This window comes from Macroventuria anomochaeta, assembly GCF_010093625.1.
Source record: "Macroventuria anomochaeta strain CBS 525.71 unplaced genomic scaffold BU25scaffold_1, whole genome shotgun sequence".
In the NCBI taxonomy this organism is placed as follows: Eukaryota; Fungi; Ascomycota; class Dothideomycetes; order Pleosporales; family Didymellaceae; genus Macroventuria; species Macroventuria anomochaeta.
Window position 1 is genome coordinate 97,052 of NW_022985362.1, and position 17,578 is coordinate 114,629.

General features: G+C 54.5%; 6 protein-coding genes across 6 annotated transcripts; 3 read left to right on the forward strand and 3 right to left on the reverse strand.

Annotated features, from left to right (window-relative positions):
• Positions 1 to 331: 331 nt before the first annotated feature.
• BU25DRAFT_380305 (WD40 repeat-like protein) lies at positions 332 to 4,160 on the forward strand. Its single transcript, XM_033699627.1, has 2 exons — positions 332 to 2,802; positions 2,853 to 4,160. Exons 1-2 carry the CDS (start codon positions 359 to 361, stop codon positions 4,054 to 4,056), a joined length of 3,648 nt encoding a protein of 1,215 aa, XP_033567358.1. The 5' UTR covers positions 332 to 358; the 3' UTR covers positions 4,057 to 4,160.
• A 961-nt stretch (positions 4,161 to 5,121) lies between these two features.
• Positions 5,122 to 7,146, reverse strand: BU25DRAFT_328857 (2,3-diketo-5-methylthio-1-phosphopentane phosphatase; the record flags this gene model as incomplete). Its single annotated transcript, XM_033699545.1, has 4 exons — positions 5,122 to 5,255; positions 5,513 to 5,830; positions 6,236 to 6,382; positions 7,083 to 7,146. The coding sequence occupies 4 exons, from the start codon at positions 7,144 to 7,146 to the stop codon at positions 5,122 to 5,124; spliced, it is 663 nt and encodes a 220-aa protein (XP_033567359.1).
• A 1,398-nt stretch (positions 7,147 to 8,544) lies between these two features.
• BU25DRAFT_464079 (uncharacterized protein) lies at positions 8,545 to 9,104 on the reverse strand (the record flags this gene model as incomplete). The annotated part of the gene is made up of 2 exons (XM_033700112.1): positions 8,545 to 8,965; positions 9,058 to 9,104. The coding sequence occupies 2 exons, from the start codon at positions 9,102 to 9,104 to the stop codon at positions 8,545 to 8,547; spliced, it is 468 nt and encodes a 155-aa protein (XP_033567360.1).
• A 1,255-nt stretch (positions 9,105 to 10,359) lies between these two features.
• Positions 10,360 to 12,273, forward strand: BU25DRAFT_328113 (kinase-like protein; the record flags this gene model as incomplete). The annotated part of the gene is made up of 1 exon (XM_033699506.1): positions 10,360 to 12,273. One exon carries the CDS (start codon positions 10,360 to 10,362, stop codon positions 12,271 to 12,273), a length of 1,914 nt encoding a protein of 637 aa, XP_033567361.1.
• A 486-nt stretch (positions 12,274 to 12,759) lies between these two features.
• Positions 12,760 to 14,646, forward strand: BU25DRAFT_464080 (FAD dependent oxidoreductase; the record flags this gene model as incomplete). The annotated part of the gene is made up of 1 exon (XM_033700113.1): positions 12,760 to 14,646. The coding sequence occupies exon 1, from the start codon at positions 13,246 to 13,248 to the stop codon at positions 14,644 to 14,646; it is 1,401 nt and encodes a 466-aa protein (XP_033567362.1). The 5' UTR covers positions 12,760 to 13,245.
• Positions 14,647 to 16,212: 1,566 nt separating this feature from the next.
• On the reverse strand, positions 16,213 to 17,569 carry BU25DRAFT_416447 (uncharacterized protein; the record flags this gene model as incomplete). Its single annotated transcript, XM_033699881.1, has 3 exons — positions 16,213 to 17,108; positions 17,186 to 17,473; positions 17,530 to 17,569. 3 exons carry the CDS (start codon positions 17,567 to 17,569, stop codon positions 16,213 to 16,215), a joined length of 1,224 nt encoding a protein of 407 aa, XP_033567363.1.
• Between the last annotated feature and the right edge of the window lie 9 nt (positions 17,570 to 17,578).

A 17,578-nucleotide genomic window follows, 5' to 3' on the forward strand; every position in this document is an offset into this window, starting at 1 on the left:
GAAAAGGAAATTGTCAACACCCAGCAGGCGAGAAGATGGTCGGAATGGCACACAACCACGAGCGCAGGTCAAAGGAAAGCAGTCAAGCATACATGCTGCCAAAGCACCTGTGCAGGCCCATAGCGCTCCGGCGACAAGTCGGAACACCAATCTGGGCGCACAGGTCAGATCGACGAACGGGGTGCCCTCGGTTCACTACATGAACTCAGCACTAAAACCCTCTGGCTCGCCCATACCGTTCCTGGACGACGTACTCGTACAAGCGCCTCGACCGCTGTTCATTGGTCGCCTGCCTCAAGACGACGCCGCGACAGGCCTTCCCAGTCCTGGTCTGACACCTCCTGAGAGCGTGTCAGCTATGGTCATCGATTCAGACCCGCTTGAGGGTGATAAGATGGAGGTTGTGTCACCTTCTCCACCTGGAAACAAATCTGCAACTGCTGTGCGGGTGCATCAGACTTCAAGATCACCGCTACCTCAAGAACCGGTGCCCACGGTTGTGAGCGTTGACCACGGCCATGGAGACAGTGCGGTTTTAGAGCTTCCTGTGAGACAATCTCCTCGCAAAGTGCAGCAAAGTCCAACCTCACTACAAGTGCCCAAGCCCGTATCGCCGCCTGCTCCAGCCCCGACTAAGCCGCTGAACGAGACGAATGCAGAAAGTGCTACCAAGAAGGCAGATCATCTTCTCATCTTTTTGAAAGAAGTGAAGAGACTCAAATGGGCAGACGTCGCCAAAGAGTTCGCGAAAGACATACCAGGGTGCAGCTATGTGCAGTTACAATCGCGCTATTCACAAACACTGAACAAGCGAGATCGGTCGCAAGATCCACCAACACTAAATCTGCCTCCAAGATTCGCCGCAGAAGCCACAATCGATTGGGCCCTAGTACATGCGAACGCCGAAGGCCCTCGAGTCCGCAAGCAGGTTGTCGATCTGGGCATCAGTGGAGCACTGCGCCAACACCATGTTGGCAGGCCAAGAGCTGTGCAGCAGGTCAGAGATAACGATGACTCCTCTGGCACGGATTCAGCGCCTCAAAGACAGAGAAGACAACGTGCTGCTCCTGTCAACTATACATGGCCGAAGTTGCGAACTACAGAGGGCGGAGTGAAGGAGTGGGTCGACGAGGAAGACTCTACCGTTGGCCTCAGTCCGAATAATGAAGCGCCCACACGCTTAGAGTCACCGGCTGACAGGACTCTTATAACTCCAGGTACGACCACCTTGGTCCAAACCAAGCCTCTGGAAATAAATTTCTATTCGAAAGACGCACAGCTTGGTTTGACCCTGCAAAGAGGCTCGCGGAATGTCCAGCAAGAACGCGTGCCATACTTATCATGGTCACAACGTCTTGCCATGCGTGACGAATCTGAACAATGGATTTGGGATCAATGGAGCATTCAAGACTGGCAAGGTGTGGTTTTGCATGTGGACTTTAGCCCAGCAGAACTACAAACAGTTGAGAAAGTTTTCGCGAAAGTCATTCCTCCAGGCCGACAGACGCGCCATAGCACGTACAGAAGGCACCTGCGCACAATTTTCAAGGACCTCGCTGAACCGCGATTACAAAAGCTGGCCCATGAGATTGGTCGCCATCTTCATTCTCGGGATGCTCAAAGCATAAAATTCTTCCTCGAAGATGCCGCTGCGGGTAAGGTGTCAGATGTGCCCCAGATACAGCGTTTTGCATTGCCTAAGCCAAGCACAAATTTCAGCAGCATCCAGAAGGTGTCGGTACCGTCCCTCATTCGTCAGCGTGAGCTTGGACAGCACTCAAGAAGAGGCTGGCAAGCAGCATCAACGCCACTGACATACCAAACCAAGGACCAGCGTATGGATACTTTGGGACCCAAATCCACGTGGACTGGAGCTTCGAGTGACCTACATACTGTGGCCTGGTCCCCTGATGGTCAGTACTTTGCAGCAGGGGCTGTCGCAGTCACTGATTCGGACTCCATGCAGTACAATAGGCCCAATGTGCTTATGTATGGCGATACTACCAACGGCAACATCCATGAGCTAGGAGAACACTTCATAGCGCGCCCAAAGACTGAGGCTGGTGCTAACTCGACGCACGCTATGTACGTGTCCCAAGATCCCAAGCTTTACACCACTGTCAGTTCGGTGGCTTTCTCACCATCTGGAAAGTTGATGTATTCCGCCGGTTACGACGAGACAGTCTGCATCTGGAACGTAACAGCAGGCTCCACACAACCGCAAATGGTTCGGCAGTTGGGGCACAAAGCGCCAGTGGACATTCTGGCAGTGAACCAAAACTTCAATGGTATCATCGCCACCGCAACGAAACGAACAACCGACAAATCGATCAAGCTTGTTTTCTTTGACGAGGAAACAGTCTACGACAAACATTGGCGACCTGATGTCAAGAATTTCGCCTCTGCGAAAGCTTTGAACCGTCCCAATCTCAACATGTCCGCTACTGCGCTGAAGTTCGACCCGACTGGTCAATTGCTGCTTGCAGGCTTTGGCGCGTATATTCGCGAAGATAGTGGTTTGCATACATCAGGAGACATTTGTCTGTGGGACGTGGAAACTCAAACGAGCCTCCAAGTCTATGGCTCTAGCCGCAATGTCTTTGACGTTGCCTTTAACCCAGCACCGAGATTTCAGAGCCTCTTTGCTGTTGGATGTGTTGCAAATGGCAACGTTAACAGAGGTACTCGCTCGGTTGTCCGTTTCTATACCACGAAGGGCACGAAGGGTGGTTCTGATCCTAAGCTTATTTGCCCGCTTGAGCTCGAATGCAAAGCTTTTGATATGAACGATGTTGTCTGGTGGTAAGTTCATATGTTTGACACTATTGTAGGCGCAAGCTAACATGATGCAGTCCGTATGACGAGAATCTGATCGCAGCTGGATGCACAGATGGGCGCTCCTACGTGTGGGACTTGCGCAGACCGGACAGACTACTCTACACCCTACCTCACGGAAGCTCCCTGATGCCTTTACAGGATGGTGTACCTCACGAGAGGACAGATACTGGTGTACGCTTCTTGTCATGGGGGCAAAACGCAAGGCGACTTTACTCCGGTTCATCAGATGGGGTCGTCAAGATTTGGGATGTCACTCGATCGCATGAAGATGCGTACATCAGAGACTTAATCACCACCAATTCTGGTATCATGTCGGGAGCCTTTACTACTGACCACAGCAAACTCGTTCTCGGCGAAGTCAACGGCACTGCAAACGTTCTCGAGGTCGGCAGAGATGACATTCTTCTCAAAGACGCAGATAAGCTTCAATACCATCCTTACCGCGGCAAAGACGACGAAGATGTGGATGCTGGTATGGACATTGACGCAACATCTCCTGTGCCTACCGACACTGCGGCTGCAGAAGCACGCAAATGGCTTGAGACTGGGCAGCTGCGGTTGGCACCTATGGGTGGCCTCCCCAAGCAGCAAGTCATCCAAGGGCCCAACTACGAAGGACCTTTTGACCGAAGTGAGGATACCTACACGGACTCTTTGCGCGATCAAGCCTTCGAGTTCCAGAACATGGCTACAGCAAAAGGGCTACAGTGCGCTCTTTCAGGATGCTCCGACAGCATCAACGTCACCACATTCGAGGAAGTTGGCGATTCAGGGCGGAGTCAAGACCGCATACCCGATGAGCTCCGCCGACAGTGGCTCGACGAGACCCCACAAATCGTTCCAGGCAAGCTCAAATGCACATATTGCAGCCGCCCAGCCTTTCCATCTAAAGACGCAGACAGCGCGGCCCTCTGCGAGCGGTGCTCATTCACTTGCTTCCGATGCGGCGGCGCGAGTTACATCACTGGACATACGACGACACTTGACTGTGGCTCTTGCGGAGGGGTCTGGAACATCGGCGCTCTGGGCTACGAATGTGACCAGAAGCCTATGGGTTCTGGTAGCCCGCTGGATGTACCTGCGCTCAAGAGGTTCGGGAAAGAGTCATATCTGGAGAGACTGGAGGATGTGGACACGACATTTGGTGATGAGATGAATGCGCTCACGGACTACTACTTTGGGCTGGCTATTGATCGGCCTGAGAGTCCGCCATTGTAGATAGTATTAGGTAGAGAGACATGAGAAAGAGCGATGGACAAGGACATGAACGGAGCATAAACTCTGCGAACGCTGGCACAAGCAATTGAAGCTTTGGTTGGCTTACACGACAGATGATATCCAAACTATCCAATGAAACACACATACCCATTACCCCACTTCTTCTATCATGCTAGGCCAGGTATCTAACGATATTTATCAGCCTCCTCACACCATTCTGGCGACTAGCTGTATGTCTCAGACACCGCGTACGATCAATACACAACTGACACCTGTCACTCACTGAGACATAAAAGCCATCCTACAATCCTACGAAGTACACATGCAACAAGCCTTGTGCGGCTGGGCGACCCTAAGTGACTCCTTCAAGATGACTGGCTGTGACGCATAGCTACGAGAGCCGCCCTTGCTAAGCAGGTCGTACACGCACCACAAAGGACAAGTGACAAGTTACAAGTGACAAGTATCCTCACACCAGAAACTAGTGATGCCACTCTAGCAACCCAAGTGCAACTTTCAGCCTCTCAAGCACGCCATACACAGCTGCATGTTTAGACCGCTGTTGACATCAACATCCACCAACCGACCCCGCCAACTAAAACACTCTCCGTTTCGCCCTCTCGCGTCCATTCTTTCGTCTCCATTCTTTCGGCTCCGCATACCTTGACGGATTCGGAATGAACGACAGCGGAGGACGTGTTGAAACGTGTTACAGAATGGCTGGGGTGATTAATGGCGCATTCCACAGACTCCGTAGCACCGCTCCTTCATCGCGGTGTTCCGAGCGGGAGCGAACACGTGAGTGTGGTGGGGGTTGGAAGATATGTTTGGAGATGAGGGGAGGGAGACGTGTGAGGAATGCGGATTTAGGCGAGAGGAATGGGGTTGAAGTTGTCTATTGTAGACGGCTTCTGGTGGTTCTAGTATGGTCTAGTAGTTTGATCGTTTGATCGCCAGCTATCTGAGGCTGAGACATGTGCGGTCTTGCCTGCCCAATTGCCCTTACTGTTTGTACTCGCCGGTGTCGGTTACCAGCTCTCGTCTTCCTGGATCTGCTCGGCTCTTCTACGAGAAAGCGGGCAGATCTGTCAACGACGTGATCATGGGATACGTCCCCTTGGACTCCTCCGACAACGGCGCGTTACCAGGGCGGTCAACAACGACAGCATAAACACCCGCTGCGGTCGCAGCTTCAGCCTCTGTAAAGTAAAGTCAGCAAGAGGTCTTTGAGTTTGATGATGTGCCGAAGTGCGGGGTCGGGTAATCAAACGTCGTTGGTAGACAAGGGCGAGGCTTGGCCGATGTTTCGGATTGGGATTGTGCTTGGGTAAGGGATGCTGGTGGAGATGCGTTGTCCTGATGAAGGGCGGTGCGTGGGGTGTAGGGTGGTGAGGATCAACCGGATAGTGTAGCGGTCTCGGGTAGATTGAGGCACTCTGGGGTGATGACAACGTACCTTTCACGTTGTCGGTCAAGAAAGTGATCTTTTTCACATCCACGCCCATCTCACGGCAGATCTTCTCATATGAGGCTTTCTCCAGCTTTGGACCCGCCTTCACCGTGTCGTAGTGCGCAGAGAACAGTGGCTTGACATCTTTGGTCGTCGGGCCGTCCTCTACGTAAGAGAAGAACTGGAGCTGAGCTTGTACGCTGCCAGAAGAGAAGATAGCAAGTGTGCGCCCGGAGGTCTTCCATGCCGTGAGCGTGGGGACGACGTCGGTGAAGAGCGGGGTCTTCAGGTCTCCCTCCGTAAAGCCGGTCTTCCAGAGGTGTCCTGCGTATCGTTAGTTCAGTCGGTGGGTTTGCGTGGTCTGCTGAGTCTCTTTGTGATCTCATAGCGGAGCCTGATTAGGCAATTCGATGCAAGATGTGTCAACATGGGCATAGGCGTAGTGATCGCTGCCGTACACAGCCAGACTCTCCTGGCGGACGGTGAGCACCGCCAGCTGACGAAGATAGGCGAGCACCCTCATGGTCCGCTGGGACAAACATAGCAGTCGCAGCAATGATGCTATCGGTGGTAATGCAGGACCGAGTCACCTGTCGTCGATGTCCACTACCGCATTAGGGCAGCACGATATCGCACTCGGTGATCCCTGGAGGCATTCAAGGCTGTGTGCGACAGCGACCAGAACGGACATGCCGACACGTTGCACAGAAGTCAACGATGTTTCCCTACCTTGGAGCTGCTTCAGGTACACAGCTTTGACATCTCGTCGCGTCAAATCCTCCACGTGAGCAAGGAGAGAATCGGCGTCCTGCTTAGTCTCCGCTGGGAACCCCACAATAAGGTTTTGAAAGTCCGAGTCGGACCATGAGTCGCGTGCTAATCTCCTGAGACGATCAAGGGCATACGGGTACTGCGGCTATCGTGAGCTGCGAGTCGCAGAAAGGGGGGCTCCACCCCAGCAACGTGCGTCGCGTGACAGATGACGGAAATGTCCAAGATCTCCCAGAGGTGGCAGGTTCAGGATAAGGAAAAGCAGTCAGACCACGCGAAGGAGAATTGAGTGGCTTGGAAAAGTGCCGAAAGTCACCAGTGGAATGGAAGCGCGGGCCGCAATGATCTCGACTGGTCTTGGTGTTGATGATCTTGACTAAGCGTTCCAAACGCGGGGTTGGCGTCTCCTCGAGACGACGAGAAAGAGCGTGGAGTCTGACAGCAGAACAAAGAGGAGCTTACCATGACATCCTTGACAAAGGAGATACTCGAGATGGTTCCCTCTACGATACGAAAGCGGTGTGGTTAGCCTGGTTCTGAGTAACGTTGCGAACGCTGGGCGCAATTGAGACTCGTGGATGGCTGGGACAACCGTGGCGTGAGCAAAGTCTGGGGTAACAACCAGGCGACGGCAGCGAAACAGCGTGAGCAACAGTGCATTCTGGAAGTCTGCAATGACCCGAGAATTCACTGGCCAGACCGACGCAGCGAGGCTGCGTGCATCGCAGAGGCTGGGATGCTGGAGTCTGGTTGCAGTGGTTTTCGCCCCAGCATGAAAGACTCGAGAGCAGCTGCGATTACTCACCAATGTCGAGCAGCACGACCTCAGACGCCGTCCATCGTGCAGTATCGAGGGACGCGGCAGGCATATTGTTGGTTGTGTTGTTGAACGTGGAGCGGTGAAAGGCGGTGAGGCGAAAATGTTGTGAGAGGATGAAGCCTCGTTGGTGTTGTGTGTCTGGCAAGAGCGCTGGTTGGTACACTTGCCCGAGACACGCGATGTCAAAACAGAGCGGTGTACGCGACGAGGATGGTGGTGTATAGCGACTCAATAGATATTGGACGAATCAGGCGCAGCTCACCATACATGTGTTGTTGTTGTTTAGGAAAATTTTCACGACGGGAGTCAGATGCACGCTACAGATGTGACATGAACTGGTTGTGAGAACAGGTACCTGTGCGCGATCTTCCCTTCCGTCGTCTTCCTTGCTCTGGTTACACGGTGGTATGGATTTGATGGCATCGGGCACTCACCGACTGAATGATGGCACGATGGTGAGGCTGGCATCGTGTGTTGTCCAACAGAGTGAGGTGTCTACGAGAGTACCCTGCTGCTTCAGTTGACATTGCCCAGTTTCTGCACATCAACGGATGCCATCCGCAGACCCACGAGCGAGATACCCACACGCCGTGGGACCAGGGCCCGCTTTGAAGCAAATGCACAAATCCCCATAGGCGCAGTAGCTGGAAATAGGAGGACGAGGGTGTGTTGTCTGTGGGGGATGCTGCTGTCGCTCCACACCGCCGTGAGAGAGTTCAGGAACAGGTACAGAGTGGTGGGTCACGGCAAGTCTGGCCGCATGCAACCTGCAGTAGCGGTGCTGCACGTTGTCCAGCACGCCTACAAGGTGGCAAATCGTGTGCGTGGTTGTGGTCTGCTGCAGTCTACTGCAAGCCTACGAGTAGAGCGCAGCGCAAGCTTACATCCCGGGCTGGGGCAGCGATACGGAGCCACGGTACTGGTCAGCGAGTCCGGCTTCGGAAAACAAACAGCAGAATACGGCAGGTCAGGTATGAAGGTGTGCGATGCATTGCGTGAGGCTGCGTACACCAACTTTATTTCATCTCCGTTGAGATCTACAGGAGCAGCCAGTGTATAGAAGACACGATGCTGTCCAGTCGAAGCATGAGCTTCCCCAGACCAGACGCCCGTAGCCGCTTCCTGCCGGCATGCCCTGATGGAACTCGAGGAAACACACAAGCGTACCAAAGCAACACCCCAAGCGCTAACACTGCAGCGGTGGTTGCAACACTTGTCGTGCTCGATAGGGGCGAGGATATCAAGAGCACCCCCTGGGTCGTGCGTGCATCGTAAAGAGGAACAGTTGCATGCAGCGCGTCTGATAGCAATTGATCAATGAGCAGCCTCGCGATAACGCGTTGATAACGGGTTCCAGAGTTGGAGCACCAGCAAACGCTCGTGGAGGGTGTCTCGGGGGCCGACCAGGTCCAATGAGAGGACAGGTGGCATGTCGTGCGAGCATCGATCATGAGAGGTCGTCAGCCGGCGCCTGCCCTAGCAATTCGCCAGGCTGCGCCCGGGGATGCAGGCGGCTAGACTCGTCGTGACCCGTTGGCACACGCACAGCAGCATACAGAGGTGGCCGTGTGAAGCAGGGAGGCTGTTTCAGCAGCGTGCGCTCCTCGTCCGGCAGCGTCATAATGCTCGCAGCCTCGTCATGAGGGTGCGGGGCCCGCTCGAAACAAGGGCCATTGTCTGATTGCACACCATCTCCGAGCCAGCCGGGTCCTGGAGCTGTCATTGTCCTGTCGGCCCAGAAGAAGTGACGAAGTTCGTTGACGACCTCGTACGGAATCAGATCGAAGGCCCTCGAAGACTTCGCTGCAGCCACTGAGGACGCAGCCAGTGTGCAGCCAGAAAGTTGGCAGCGCCCCGGCCAGCCTGTCCTGAACCCTGATGGCGAATGAGCTATTGTCGATCCGGCCTGGCGCCGCTTTTGCCAATGCGCTGTGCATCACGCAGCACTCTGCCGCTATACCGCTCTCGACAAGCCGCAAGTTCAACTGGGTCTGGCTCGCAGGCCATGCCGTTGTGGGTGACATGGCCATTCTGAGTCCGTGGGCCGTCGATATATGGGCGGATACCCTGCCTCGATTCAGCTCCCCTTTACCCATCACCACCATGTTAATCATACCTATGCCGTCCTGAGACACCATCACACACTCTACTCGTCGTTGCTCGCACGTTACAGCTCTGCCACCACCACCACCTCCTCCTCCTCCCCATCGCACCTTCCTCACTCTCCGCCGCTGCTGCCTTGACCGACTGCCGCATTCCACTCGTTCCTTCCGCAACCGCTGCTCAGCTGCACGACAACAACAACAACAACACGCAACATCCCTACCTCGCCCTCAGGCGACAATCCCTCCACCTCCGCTCCGCTCCACGCCAATCTAGTCGACCATTTACCTCGCCGCCGCCGGTCATTGATTTGATGTGACATAGAGAGCTCTCTGTCTGGCGATCTCCCGATACGTTCCCGACAGCCACGCCCTCGCCTCCGCTGCACCACCTCACATCCTCTCAACACCGCGCCGCAACCCCGCTTCGTGAAGCAGACGTTCGACACCTGTCAAGACCGAACATCTTCCTCAGTGAAAGCCGCCAGCCCAGCACCTTACCATACTCCCGAGACCGCTGCTGCTAGCCCCCGAGTCCGTGCACCTGACTCACCACTGCCAATCGCGTCATCAGACAGCTACCTACTGTCTGCCTTCGACCGGCTTCCACGTATAACGACTCTCCTCCTCTCTTACGCAGCGACCTCATCCTCCTCCTTCCGTTCTCGCTCCCTCGGACTACCCTCGTCCGGCAGCTCTATTCCGTCCGCCAGCCTGTTGAACCAGGCCATCCATACCGCCAATTAATACCGCCAGATGCGCACCACAATCTCTTAACACTTTCCTTGTTTGTTACCGTCGACGGACTTTCTGTGCATACCATCGACTACTCGCGTTGCTTTCAGTTTCTTTGGAGCGAAGTACTGCAGCCTATACATCACGACATCTCCGGCGGACCTTATCACGTACTGGACCGAGCGAACTGCACCACATCTTATTGCTATCTTCCACGAAGCTTTCGGTCACCTAAAAGTTCGATAGAGCATCGTCTTTCGGGTTAACGGCTGTTATCCGTTGACCACCAAAACTTCCTTTATCTGGTTGTTTCATCTGTTCACGTGGCGGCTTTCACCGTCACCCTCACCTGCTGCGACTAGCTCCGAGCAGACTCTTCCGGGTTTCTTCCGCTTCGCTACCTGTAACTCGTCCCAGTCTTTCTCATGGAGTGCATGCGTGATCAGCTTCAGGCAGGTGTTGTACTCCACGGCCGATATGAAACTATCTCTGCGCTCAACCATGGCTCCTTCGGTATGGTCTTCCAGGCCAAGGACCTCGTGACTGAGGATCTTGTTGCCATCAAGGTTGTCACCAAGCCTTCCGCCGCCGCTAACTGCCCGTCTGCTTTCGCCGTCGATGAGCGTTCTGAGGAGCTTGGTGTCCACCTTCGCCTTGGCAACCACCCCAACGTTGTCAACCTCCTTCAGTCCTTTGAGACCCAGAACCACATCTATCTGGTGTTGGAGTACTGCTCCAATGGCGACCTTTACGAGGCCATCCGCTTCGACAAGGGCCCCCTGGAGACCGAGCACGTCCGCGACTTCATGATGCAGCTGGTTGGCGCCGTTGAGTTCATCCACTCCAAGGGTATCTACCACCGCGACATCAAGCCTGAGAACATCTTCCTTACCCAGGATGGCTCGATGAAGCTTGGCGACTTCGGTCTCGCTACCTCCGACGCCTGGTCTTGGGAAATCGCTGTTGGCAGTGACCGCTACATGGCTCCTGAGCAGTACGATCCTACCAATGCTGGCTACTCCACTGCGAAGGCCGACATCTGGGCTATTGGCATCTGCCTGCTCAACGTGCTCTTCCAGCGCAACCCCTTCGCCGTCCCATCGTCTTCGGATCCTCTCTACGCCGACTTCGCTCTCGACCGTCAGAGCCTCTTCGATGTCTTCCCCAACATGTCTCAGGACACGTTTGAGGTTCTCGCGCACTGCTTGGCCATCGACCCGGAGAAGCGTGACATCAACGCAGTCAAGGATGCCCTTACTCGTGCCATCACCTTCACCACCGATGACGAGGCTCTCGACGAGTTCTGTACCGAGGAGCGTGAGCCGTTTGCCGTTGGCGCCAACCGTGAGCCACTTCGTACTCCTTCTATCAGCACCCCGTCGCTCGACAAGGGTGGTTCATTCCCTTGGGCCAAGGCTCTCGCCATGTCTCCGCCGCAACAGTTCCGTCAGCTTTCGGTCATCCCAGACACTGAGATCTACTCCGACGACTTGTTCCCCGCTTCTGATTATGCCGTGAAGCCCGAGCATGCCTCCGCCGTATCTTTTGTGGACTCCGGTTTGGGCTTATCTTTCAAATCGACTGACGTCACTGAACGTACCGAACGCGAGCCAATCAGCTTCACGCGATCCAAGCCTATGCCTATCTCTGGCTCCCTCCCTGCCAAGCCTTTTAACAGCATGTCGTCTGTCTTCGGTAAGAAGCGCGACGTCTTCTCTAAGAGCTGGAGTGACTTGTGGGAGGAGGAAGACGACGATGCGCAGTTCATGGCTGAGCTCGAGAACAACTTCCACAGCTTCAAGGCTGAAAAGCCAGCGAAGCAGGTTGTTTCTGAGGCTGGCTCTGGTGTCTCCACTCCTCGCGGCGGTTTGTCGGAGGTGAAGAACCCTGCTACTGTTCACAATAGCAGGGGTCGTTCGCCGACGAAGCGCCGCGAAGTCGATCACGTCAGTGAGACCACTGGCTTCATCTTCGAGGAGCACCAAACGCCTGCACACGCGCGACACTCGCCTCCTACCAAGCGCTCTGGCATGGATAAGTGGGCCGCTCTTGGTGATCGTCGCCGTGGTCAACCCTCGCCAACCAAGGAGGCCGCGCCCGTGACTCCGACCAAGCCCATTAAGTCGCCCAAACAAGCTCAACCAACCCCGAACTCTGCCCGGAAGCGGAGCCGGACTGGTACTTGGAGACGACCGATCAACTGGGGTCCAAGCCAGCATGAGAACATCCCCAAGGTTCCTGCGGTGGACAACAAGTACAAGAGCATGGAATGGCGCCATTACAACAGTCCTCCCCTCGTTGTGGACGACGACATTGGCGACCTTGAGTGGGTGTGGTAGGCAATTGCCGCCACTTGTAGTCTTGACACTTTATTATCCCTTTTCCTTTTTGCTTTGAAATACGTTGTTTGGAAAACAAGATCATCATCCTAGGAACTTCAACACCATCACCTGAGCCCACCAGCACAACAACAATACCCTGGCCAGTCTGTAACTCTGTAGATACCATTTCCTCCTCTCTACTCCTGTACTCTTCTTCGACACCACACTCACCATCATACCCTCTCGACCCTATCCCGTCGCATGGTATCTTTCCTTTGTTACTTGGGTGTTTTTGCATTGGCATCAGCAGGTGGATGACACAGACTGTATTGAATGGCGATTCATCAGACTGTATGACTCGGAGCGATTAGCATGGCATTGGAAAGGCGTTTTGTTTGTTATCGCTTCACTTCTTCATAGGGATGATTAGTTAGTCAAGACTCGTATCCGTCGGAGATCTCGCATCCCCTTGGGCATGCAACAGATCCGGGATTTACCCACTCAAAACTCGTCTTCTGTTTCAGTGTGATGTTGTTTCCGTTGCTAATGGAGAGGGAAGGTGCGACCCAGCCTCAGCGATCAGGTCTGGTTCGGATCAGTTTCACATCACGCATGACCTGCTGTCCTACTGGATCGTACGAATTGCAAGCACGCGATGCTGTTATCAGGTAGTCGCTGCATGTGACGCTTTGGGAAGGTGCTGTACGGCCGCCTTAAGATGACGACTTCAGGGTCACTCTCATGCCGAACGCCGATCGGACTGTCAGCAACATTAACAACTCGAGGCCGACCGGTACGGAGACACGATGTATATAGCTCGTGAACACGTAGAAATCTCACAGACTCGCGGTATCCAAAAATCTACTTCTTTCCCACAACTCTACGATGCTATACCAGTGGACTTGCCCAAGTTGATTGAGTTCAAGAATCAACACCGCAAAAGATAGCACAATAGCACACAATACCTACCCCAATCCGATACGATACGATATGACCCGCCAGATCCTCCCCGTCCCCAACCCGGTCACGAGCTACTGGCTCAGGGAGCCCCACGCCTTCGCTGATCTTCAGTCCACGCTGTGCTTGCCAGCACACTGCGACATAGCAGTGATCGGCGCGGGGTTGGCTGGCGTGCTTTCTGCGTACCATATCCTGAAGAAGACGGACAGAGCTGAAGACAGCGGTACCGAGGCTGGCACTCAAGAGGGGGGTGCGGGACCGAGAGTTGTGCTGATTGATGCAAGACAACTGTGCAGCGGTGCAACCGGCAGGAACGGAGGACATGTCAAGGTGCAGGTCAACACCCTTGTCAATCTGCCAGACTCAGCCACCGATAGCAGGAACAAGAGGAGCGCGTTCCAGGACTACGTCTCCCGGGTGATGCTCGAGTTGAAGCACATCACGGAAGAAGAAGATCTCGACTGCGAATTCGAACTCCGCCGGAGTTTCGACGTGTTCACCTCTACCGCAGATGCTGAATCCACATATCGAAAGTATGAAGAGGCAAGAAAGAACGGAGAACTCTGGACCCAGAATGTTAGTTGGATTGGCGCAGACAGGGCCGAGCAGGTAACGAGTATCAAAGGCGCGAAAGGTGCGTTCAGTGTACCGGCTGCGAGTTTCTGGCCCTACAAATTCGTCACTGGGTTGTTGGAGAGAATGGTAAAGAGATGGGGTGGGGAAGGGGGAAGACTGAATGTGCAGATGTGCACGCCCGTCACCAGCCTCAATGTTTCTTCTTCTGGCGCCGAGCTGTTGGCTACACACCGCGGCACCATCACAGCAGCCAAAGTCGTGCTCGCGACGAACGCGTACACAGCCGGTCTCTTACCGGTGTTCAAGGGGAACATTGTCCCTGTAAGAGGAATGGCGAGCCATCACCGTGCAGGAGGAGCGGTGCACCCGCACCTCACCAATACATACAATATCAATTTTGGCCCGGACAAGGGCGTCGACTACCTCAATCCCCGTCCCGACGGCGGCATCGTCGTTGGTGGAGGAGCGTGGATGTTTAGGCAGGATGAGAGAAGTTGGAAGAACAACTTCGACGACGCTCACTTGTTCCCGCCAGACGTCATGGGTTACTGGCGGGAGTACATGCAGGACAGATTCCTTGGATGGGAGAATAGTAACAGCAAGAACGATTCCGCGTGGACGGGTATCATGGGGAGGACGAACGATGGGCAGCCGTTCGTGGGGAGGGTCCCCGGGAGAGAGGGTGTGTGGGCGCTGGTGGGGTTCAATGGGGGCGGGATGGCGATTATTGCGCTTTGCGCTAGGGTGGTGGGAAGGATGATTGTTGAGGGGAAGGGGTTTGAGGATTTGTGGGAGGAGGAGGGGTTATTGGAATGTTTTCGGTGTAGTGAGGAGAGGCTTGGAAGTCCTCAGTAGATGAAGTGAAGTTTCAGATTCGATACATCATCGTCGTCAACCGTGAATCTTCGATTGATCTTAGTCCCAATATGGCTGTCGTGGTTCGTGCGGATCCAGCCCAGGTATGGCACGCAGGCAGTCGTACTTAGACGTCGAGACAAACTCGGAAAACCCTGGGGTGGCAGCCTCAAGCGGAGGGTAGAGGAGCTACGGCCCCAGGAAGGGAGCGTCGTTAACAAGAACCGGGGAACTTAATTTCTTGTTTTGCTTGGTGTTTTTATTTTCTGGTACTAACGCAGGTGGGCGTCGAAACCGGTCTTTGCGCCTCCTCGGTGACGCCTGGGTACTGGCTTGTACTCGCACGGGTGCGGGCTTGCCAGAGCAGAGTAACGTATCTATACATAGTTTGAATGGGGACTTTTGATGTGTCGACTCTCTTTTCTTTGCTTGTGCGTGAGTATGTGTGTTGCTGATATGACATGTGCGGAAGTGTAAGAGGATGGGTTTTGTCGTGCTCAATTGAGACACCCGATGAAGTTGCATTACTGTCAAGGTACATAAATGTGGCGGCGTAGCCGCTGTAGTACACTGATAGCTACGGTAAACGATAACGTAGGACTATCGGGTCGATGAAATACTGCGCTGAATTGCTATCTAGCTAGGAGAAGACGATTGTATACTGGCCCTGGAACGTGCTAGTCCACAACAGTCTAATCAAGGGTAATCGGGTCTCGTACGGACCGGTTGATACCGCAACAGTAAACACTGCCCATTACCTCATACATACCATGTGCTTGAGTCCCTCGTATATACAACATGCGTGTAGCGCCTTATGATCTTGCTTTAGGCGGCGACTGCGGCGACTGCGACGACTGGCTCCTCCACAGGGACGCTGTCGACAGCCGGGGTAGGTGTGGGTGTGAGAGTTGAGGTAGAAGAAGAAGACAGACCAGCGTCAGCGGCAGGCTCGTCAGCAACGGGTGTAGGAATGAGAGCAAGAGGAGTCGGCTCTTCAGTAGCAGGGACTTTAACCTCAGGTGTAGCTTCTGGCGTAGTTCCGATAGTAGGTGTGGCATCAGGTGTAGCCTCAGGCGTAGTGTCTACGGCGAGTGATGCGTCTACAACAGGTTCTGCGGACGAATAGCTATGGTCTCTCTGAACGCTCTTCAAAGCTGCATGAGGTGCGAACACCTTCAGAGTGCTGGTCTGGGTGATGCACGAGCCTCTGAGTGTCTCGTGAAACTGTTGCTCAAGCCCGGCGTGGATGCTTTGGCCGTTTGCTTGGAGTGACTTGGTGTGTGGAATAAGCCATCGATGACTTCGTCTATCGAAGCTTGTGGATGAGCTGCAAGTTGCTATCGTTTCAATGCAGCCAAGAGCTGGCTACTTGAAGTGTGGAAAGATCACTGATCAGGGCCAGATCCGGTACTCCAAGTGTGTGAAGTGCCCTGTGCTTCGGTCTGGATTCCGACCATCAGAACGTTGAAGACGCAACGTTACGCCAGGAGCGGATAGCTCGTATATCGGCGCTGTTGAATCGTACTTTCGCGAACCGTGTGTACGTTCACGTGTACGCAGTCAATCTCAGGTCTCCTTGATGGCTTCGAGCTCCTCTGGCCTGCCACCACCGACCATGTGTGTTCCGTCTCCGTTTCCATCGAACCAACGGCTGCTTCTGTGCCAGCTTGGGAGGTTCTCCGGATCTTCGTCCTCGTTCTTGCAGCCGCGTCTACATCCACCGCCCTGTCGCCAGCTGGTGCTCGCCCACTTCATGCATCGAGCATATTCTGCGCATCGGCCGGATCGTCGCTTCTTGTTTGCGGAGAACTCAGTGAGTGTTTGGCGGGGTGAGAACCGTCGCAAAGTGATGATTGAATGCGCGCAGAAGTCAAGTATCGGAATCGGCAGATGTGTCAGAGCTAGGGCGGTGGTCTCTAGCGACTCGAGGGTGTAGAGGAGCTCAGTGGTCGAGGCAGTGAGGAATGGCTGCTGTGGCTTTGAGAGTGTGATGGAAGATAGCGACGATGCTTTTCGCCGAGGCACTCTCTTCTTCTGCCCTAGCTCCAACTGGTTAGTCTGTAGGTGCCCGTCTTCTACGGCTGAGACGACTGGCGTGACAGCTCTAGCAAATGCGTCATCCATCTCTTCGAGAGCGCCAATAGCCGGGCCATCAATCTCCCACTCGAGCACCTCTCTGCTGCAGTCTGCCATACCCATGTAGACAAGGTCCTTCAACTCCATAAGCAGTTCGAAGATCATACGTTGTGGGACTGGACGCTGGTCGAAGAGTGTTTGTATGGCCGGGAGGAACTTGCGTGCTATCTCTCCACCGGTGTAGAGGTTCTTTCCGTTCGAGAAGGGCGCGTTGTCTGCCATCTGCAGCTCGACCTTGGACATCTGGCGACTGATGCCAGCAGCTAGGTGGCGGATCTGGACGAGAGGGTTTTGCGTGAGGGAGGCTTGCAGTGTTGGAGAAAGGTCTGGGTCAACGTCAGCGTCGTCGTCCTCGTCTGAGGCGTGCTGTGGAAGCCTCGGGAGGGTGGAGGCAGATGCGTACCAGTGAAGGAGACCTCGCCCGCAAGCATGACCAGCGCTTCGGCGAGCTCCTTCTCCTTCTCCCGCAACTCTCGTCTCTGCGCCTGCATGCTCCGCCATGGCACCACGAAGCTGATGCTCTTCCCGCCCACATCCACAGCTTTTCCATCTTCGAGCTCTGAGGTGGTCTCGGCTATGTTTGTCTTGCCATATTGCTTTCCTTTTGACCCGCGCACATCATCCTGGTGGTACTGGAGCGTGAGGTAGAAGTCGTTCTTGTCGCGCGTGTTTCGCAGGTTGCGCCAGACGCCTGTTGGGTTCCATCAGCGTCCATCTCAAGTACCATCAGCTTGTTGTGCAACTCACCGACCAGGGCTTTCGCTGAAAATATTTGCTGAGCAGGCATGTTGACGCG